This window comes from Fulmarus glacialis, unplaced genomic scaffold (assembly GCF_000690835.1).
Source record: "Fulmarus glacialis isolate BGI_N327 unplaced genomic scaffold, ASM69083v1 scaffold47527, whole genome shotgun sequence".
NCBI classification, from domain to species: Eukaryota; Metazoa; Chordata; class Aves; order Procellariiformes; family Procellariidae; genus Fulmarus; species Fulmarus glacialis.
Genome location: NW_009223432.1, coordinates 3,181 through 10,270, shown reverse-complemented (window position 1 = coordinate 10,270; position 7,090 = coordinate 3,181). Strand labels below are relative to the sequence as shown.

Below are 7,090 nucleotides of genomic sequence, written 5' to 3'. Positions count from 1 at the left end.
CATTCCTGGCAGGGTGAAGTTTTGCTGTAAGCAGCATTAATTCAGTTTCAGGTCAGGGATAAGATTGGGGGAGGAATGGAAACATTTTTTTTAAGATGAAGCTGTTTTGTGGTACTCAGATTTTTAATTATTCTAATCACTCTTACTATTGTAATGGTTGGAATTAAAAGAAAAAACCTCCCCAAGTGCAGCGCCTCAGTGCTTAATCCTACGCGAACCATGCAAAAAGGTTTTCCTGCTCTGAAAATTGCTGGGTTTCATACTCTGCTGCTATCTCTGGCTCCTACCTCCAGTTTTTTGTTTTGTTTTCCCCCGTTCAGCAGCTTACTGATGAGAAAACATGTATGCAGTTCTCCATCCGCCGTCCCAAGCTGCCCTCCTCAGAAACCCACCCAGAGGAGAACACGTACAAGCGTCTTGACGTGTCTGCCTGGCTCCATCACCTGAATGAAGCTGGACAGGTGGAAGAGGAGTACAAGCTGCAGAAGGTGAGAGGGGTGGCTGCTGCAGTTTTGATCCTTTCTCTCCTGCCGCGGAGTGCGAGTCCCCAGGTGGAAGGAGCAAGAGTTTGCTTTCATGCTGGGGGGTAAGAACTGGGCGTTTGAGAGTACAAAGACTGGCATATCGTGCTTGCTGGAGGTCTTGCTGGGACTGCAGATGAGTCTGCTACAGGCAGGATGGTAGAGCATCTCCCTGAGGAGAGCGAGCTCTCCGGCTTCTGCTGCTGCTTGGAATTAGTCACCCAAAGCGTCCAGTGCTAGGCGTGTTTGCAAAATGCAGTGTGAACCAATCAAAGAAAGAAAAATTGAGATTACTGTATGAAATAATGTAGGGCTTGCAAGGGAGCACTGGGTCCAGGTCCTGAGAGAGAAGTTTGCAGTGAAATGCAGTGTCTCCAAGATTGGGGATTAAGCCGTGACATGAGAACGACACGTTAATCATAGAGCCTCTCCAGGGGGGGTTATTGACATTGAAATGAGCCCGATTTGTGTCTCGTCTGGGAATAGAAGGCCAGCACTTTCCCTCTAAACATGTGCAAATTGCAGGAGCTTGAATCAAGGCGTCACTTGTCAGGAAAGAACTGCAAAGCCACCAAAGCATAGTAGCGGGCAGTTTCTTGTTGCTGTTTTTGGGAATGTTAAAACTGTACCAGTCATAACTTTTGCTCCTTCTTCTAGGCCATTTTCTTTGGTGGGATTGATATTTCCATCCGTGGGGAGGTGTGGCCCTTTCTGCTGCACTACTACAGCTACGAGTCCACCTCTGAAGAGAGGGAGGCCCTGAGACTGCAGAAGAGGAAAGAATACTTTGAGATCCAGGAGAAAAGGTAACAGACCAGCTTCATCTTCTCCTGCTCATCTCTCCTCAGGCCTGATGTGGCAGTAATACCACTGGTGACGTACGGTGTCTCTGCACCGTGTCTCTGCCTCCTTCGCTTCAGGAGAAGCTGATTGGAGTAGAGAAGTGAGAGGGACGGTAAAGGAGGTGTATCAGGCACAGCTGGCCTCTTGAGGGTCTGGAGCTAATGCCATATAGCTCAAATATTATCTAACTTGGGTTTTTGTAACAGGCTCATCGGTACCACATGGGGAAGCTTATCTCACAGGCAAGACCACAGGCTTAGCATGCTTGGTTTAGAGCACTGAAGGTGAAAATGAGATCTTATATTTCTTTATGAATATATCTGGTTGTAAAAATAGGGAAGAAGAAGGGATATCTAATTCAAAGAAGTTATTACTGCAAGAACTGTATGTTGTAAACTAGATGTGGGTACATTTAAGCCAGAGAGGGACAGTAGTAGTATTAATTAGGAGACAATCAAAACAGAGTGGTGGGTTCTGGTGTGCCACCCACAAGGAGCAGTGGAGAGCAGAGTCTGACTGCTTCTGAAGTGGAGTTTATCACAGAAAACACATCATATCATCCCATTTATAACCAGGAAATTCTAGTAATCCGTTTGGACAGAAAATCTGCTGTTCTGAATAGACCTGCTTGTCTGTTTTTCAGGTGATGAGACAACTCTGTACGGGAATAGTTTTTCTCTGAAAACTAAAGCTGAAATAAGGTTTTTTTGTTCCTTGTGGCAATCATGTTCCTCTCTTGGCAACGCATTCCTGTTGCTGCTCAATTTTCAGGCTTTCAATGACTCCAGACGAACAGAAGGATTTTTGGCGTAAAGTACAGTTCACGGTAGATAAAGACGTCGTGAGGACTGACCGCAGCAACCAGTTCTTTCGAGGGGAGGACAACCCAAATGTGGAAACTATGAGGTGAAGTGTCTGATTCTAGTGTCCCAAACAACTTGTCCTACTGAATGTATAGAAAACTCCGTAAGCCCCCCTGGCCCAGGCTGCCTAGGTCGCTGCCTTGGGAATGCTGAAGAGCACCGTGCATACAGTGACTGGTACCAAGTGATGCAGGAACAAGCACTTCTTCCCCAGTGCTTTCACTGCTGCTTTAGCAGTTTACTTCTTGATATAATAACCCTGCTCCCATCACCTAGCTTCCCTGCGTACAGAAGAGGTGTGAGCCTTCTGTGGCAATGGGAGGGTCACGGGTGCTGCAGCAGGGTTGTGGGCAGTTGCTTGGGTCTGTGGTTCTCCTGATGGGGTGGAGGACGAGCACACCAGAGTCTGCTTCATGGGTGTGTGGCTTGTAAATGTGTGCCTGCAAAACAGTTGGATTTCATCTAACAGTATGGCTTGGAGCCTCATGGATGTGTAGGCATCATCTCTCCTTTCCATGGGCCCTTCATTTCTGTCCTCTTAGTCTTTTTAAATTCTCATTTTCTTTTTATATTTTGGTGCCTGTGTATGCAAAACCTTCTCCTGGAGTTTATTTCACTGGGCTGATGTTTGCAGCAGCGTTTATCTGTATGTTTTAAAGCACCTTACAGTCGAGTTGTGTGTCTTTGTACCTGAGATGAACTGTGTGGCTTGTTCCTACTGCACTGCTCCCAGTGGGCTGGCCTGCAGCTGGAAAACAGGAGCCCAAGGACTTCTGTTCAAATCCATTGTCTTAGGCTGCTGCGTGCTGTTCAGAGTTCTTGTCCATCCAGGAGCCTCTTTGGATTGATGCAAAATGTTGTAATCCTAAAAAATGAGAGTTTCTGTTAGGTATAGTGTTAGTGTATCTTTGTTACGCTAGACAGAGTTCTTTTAGGGAGGGCAATTCTGTGGGATGCAACATGCTGTACAAATGCTCAAAAGTTCACGAGCCTCCGGGTGCAATTGCAAGTTAATCTTTTAGATGGCAGGAATGATCTGTGGCTCTTCTGCACTTTGCCTGACTCAGCCTGTATGGTGGGAATTGGGGTAGAAGGGAAAGGGCGCTGCGCTCAGCTGTGACGTGCCCTCTCCGTGTCTCACCTCTCCATTTGCATCTCTTCTCCAGGAGGATCTTGCTGAACTATGCAGTATTTAACCCAACAATTGGATACTCCCAGGGGATGTCCGACCTGGTTGCCCCACTCCTGGCAGAGGTCCTAGATGAGTCGGATACTTTCTGGTGCTTTGTAGGATTGATGCAGAACACGATCTTCATCAGCTCACCCCGGGATGAGGATATGGAGAAACAGCTGGTGAGGCTGAACGCTGAGCTCCCTTTAGCCCTGTCTTTAGCTTCTCCTCTCCCCAGTCACATTAGAGGAATGCCTTAGAGCAGTTACCTGGGCTGTTGGGTTTCAGCGTGCCGAATCACACTCCAAAGCCACAAAATACCTGATAGATAAAATTGATCCTGGGTGATTGGGACACTCCAGAGACAGTTATAGCCAACAAATTGTCAGAGTAAAGTTACCTTGGCTATGCTAAAAGGTGCTGATTCGAGGAATCTTTTATGATCAAATGTATTTAGGATGTTGCTTGCTGTCTCCTTGCACTTCTCTCAGGCGGTGAAGACTCACTGGTTCGTTTTTGTCCTGATTCTGGGGCATTTGGTGTGAATGGCAGAGGAGGCAGAGGAGTTGATTGAGCTGCAGCCCCCTTTGTGTTTTGGGGTTTTTTTAAGGTCTTAATACTTTTAATAGATTTTTAAATATGATGTCCAAATGAAAAGTCTTATAGTTTCTTAAAATAAGGTGATCTTGTTTAAAAATTGGAACTTTTTAGGTTTTAACACGAGTGCCAGTTGTTTTCTGGTTAAGAAGCTGAAAAAAACATTCTAAACCTGAACAATCCTCTCCGGGTCACGATGGCACCAATTTAAAGTGGTAAACTCCCCATGGGAGGCTGCTGGTGAGGTGCAGTTAGTTAATGTACAGATTTATGCACTGTAATGTGCCTGTATAGTCAGGCTCTCCAAAATCACTTCCATATTGCTCGGCCTCTATTGAAATGAAATATTGCCAGAGATAGCGATGTCCTTTCTTTTCTCTAGTTAAGGCTCTAGCCGCTTTCCTCAGCCTGAATCTCTCCCCTTCTTTCTTTTCACAATGTAGCTGTCATGGGATTTTCTTTTCACCCACCATCCTTCCTTGTGAAATAGCTGCCGTGGCCTGTGAGCTCTGGCCTTTAATGATAGATCCAAGCGTGCACCTGGCTGTGCTGTAATAAAGAGGCCGTAAAGCTGGAGCTTTTTGTGAGAGAAGAGAACTGTGGCCAGCTCTGCGGGAGCCCAGGTCTGGCACGTGGTGGGGGGCTCCCCGGGATGGTGGGTGAGGGTGGCGCGAGTGCTTGTGCACGAGGCAGTGGCTCAGCTGAGAGCATCTTTTCCAGATGTACCTGCGAGAGCTGCTACGGCTCATGCACCCACGCTTCTACCAGCACCTTTCTTCCTTGGGAGAGGATGGCCTGCAGATGCTTTTCTGTCACCGTTGGATCCTCCTCTGTTTTAAACGTGAATTTCCAGATGCTGAGGCTTTGCGCATGTGGGAAGCGTGCTGGGCTCACTATCAGGTTAGACATCTGGAGATGGGCACAGCGCACACTGGGCAGCAGTGTGTCCTTCGCTGAATCCTCACCGTCTCAGCAAGTGTTGCAGAATTTCCTTAAAGGCTCTTAGTAGCACAGTATCCAAAATAAGTAGGTGTTAGAGGGGTCTGTAAGTATTGAAGAGGTTTATCTATGTAGCAGGAGGATGGACTTGCCTCTCCTACTTGAGGATGTCCAGGCTTCAAAAGGAGGTTTTTCAGAAAGTGCTGAACATCCACTTCTGAAGTTCAGACTTCTCTTACACAACTGGAAAATGTCTTCCCAAAAATCACTAGTCTGCTTTGAAAGCTGTGGTCCAAACCTTGCTGCTGTGCTGTAAAGGCAAGAGACTTTGACTCGGCTGTGATTCAGAATTCACCAATAACTCACTTTCTGAATATCACTAGGCAAAACTGGAAGGAGCACGAAATCTCTGCTAAGGACGTGCTTGTGGAGGGTGGAGAGGTTAAGTCAGACCTCTGCCTCCACCTGCTGTACTCCAGCCCCTGTTTTCTCATTGCAGACTGACTATTTCCACCTCTTTATCTGTGTGGCCATCGTGGTGATTTATGGGGATGATGTCATTGAACAACAGCTGGCCACTGACCAGATGCTGCTGCATTTTGGCAACCTGGCTATGCACATGAACGGAGAACTTGTACTCAGGAAGGTAAATGCCCGTGTGCTGATGTGGGCTGAGTCTCAGGTCCAAGAGATGAGTCAGAGCATTGAGAAAAAGAGGGACTGATGCTTCATCTTCCGCATGTCCAGTATCGTGGGCTGAGTCTCAGGTCCAAGAGATGAGTCAGAGCATTGAGAAAAAGAGGGACTGATGCTTCATCTTCGCATCTCCAGTATCCCCCTGCTTGTCTGCAGCCTGGGAGGGTAGGATGCTGCTGTTTGCCTGGAAGCAAGTTTTGCAGAAATAAGAGGTAGTTGAAGAGTGCTTAGGAGGTAACGGAACGGTTGGGATGACCCTTGCACACACTGAGGGGAAACGGCAGACAGAGCTGTTCGTCTCTGTGCCACGGTCCCCAGTCCATCTCGGGCTGGGGGTGACTGCAGGCCGTGGGATGTGCTGCAGCATGCGGCAGCTCCTGCGACCCAGCAGCGTCCCCATGCCTCGTTTAACCTTCAGGTTTGTGTTCAGGAGGGGTGCTCCTTTGCTGAAGCTTTGACTCTTCTGAGGCAGCTAAACAGGAGGATGGGGCAGGAGGCCGCGGGCTACCTCTGCTCTCCACGTTTGTCCTCTGGTGAGGAGTGAATGACTTTGTCTCTCTCTCCCCTCTAGGCGAGGAGTCTGCTCTATCAGTTCCACCTGTTACCCCGCATCCCCTGCAGCCTGCATGACCTGTGCAAGCTGTGTGGGACAGGAATGTGGGACAGTGGCTTCATCCCCGCTGTGGAGTGCTCTGGCCATCACCCGGAGTCCGAGAGCTGCCCGTATGGGGGACTGGCAGAAGTGTCTTCTCCTAAACCAGGAAGCGAAGGCAAGAGAGGCTTGAAAACACGGGACGTCTTTGCTTTCCGAAAATAGCTCTAGAGGAACAGGGCGTGACAGCGGAAGAGGGAAGGGCAGGAAGGATGTGCACAGGAAAAATGTTGAAGACCAAAATGGAGGGATAGCTCGTCAAGACTCCTGAGACGACTGAAAGGTGGAGAATGGACAAGGAATGAAATCACTCTACAGGGAAAGCAAATTCCAGTGCACTGGTGGTGGAACCTGAACAAAATGCATCAAACCAGGAACAGTGTTTGCACGTGTTTGGATTTGATTTTGTTAGAAACATGAAGCTTTTCTAGGTTTTAACAAGGACTTTTTATTCTGCCTCTGGGATTGGACTGGTTAGCAACCAGAACTTCGTTACTTGCTGATGAGAAATGAGAACACTAAAGAGAGCCAAGTACAACCAGCAGCGTTCGTGGGTCAGGTGGAAGGAGCAGAGCTGTGGCAAGACCTCTCTCTGCGATGTCCCTTCATCTAGAGCATACCACACACACGCGCTCTCTGCTTCAACCAAAACGTGCAGCTTAGTGGCTTCTCTCTAAAGCCATAAAGACCATTTTAATTATAATCTGCCAAAAATAAAACTGCAGACTATTGGGATTGCAGGGAAGGTGTCTGCTTTGTTGGCGAGGAAGAACTGGTCACCTGAAGGTCTTGTCTCTCGCCTCTTCTT

General features: G+C 47.9%; 1 protein-coding gene across 1 annotated transcript in view; it reads left to right on the top strand.

The window, feature by feature from the left end:
* TBC1D16 (TBC1 domain family, member 16) overlaps nucleotides 1–6,532 on the top strand; it is a gene marked incomplete at its 5' end in the record, with an annotated part of 14,485 nt that extends 7,953 nt beyond the window's left edge. Inside the window, 7 exons of the mRNA XM_009581797.1 lie at nucleotides 321–488; nucleotides 1,179–1,327; nucleotides 2,136–2,270; nucleotides 3,394–3,580; nucleotides 4,716–4,895; nucleotides 5,434–5,580; nucleotides 6,202–6,532. Coding sequence (XP_009580092.1) covers nucleotides 321–488; nucleotides 1,179–1,327; nucleotides 2,136–2,270; nucleotides 3,394–3,580; nucleotides 4,716–4,895; nucleotides 5,434–5,580; nucleotides 6,202–6,447 — 1,212 coding nt within the window. The remainder of the gene's footprint in view (nucleotides 1–320; nucleotides 489–1,178; nucleotides 1,328–2,135; nucleotides 2,271–3,393; nucleotides 3,581–4,715; nucleotides 4,896–5,433; nucleotides 5,581–6,201) is intronic.
* Nucleotides 6,533–7,090: the final 558 nt, after the last annotated feature.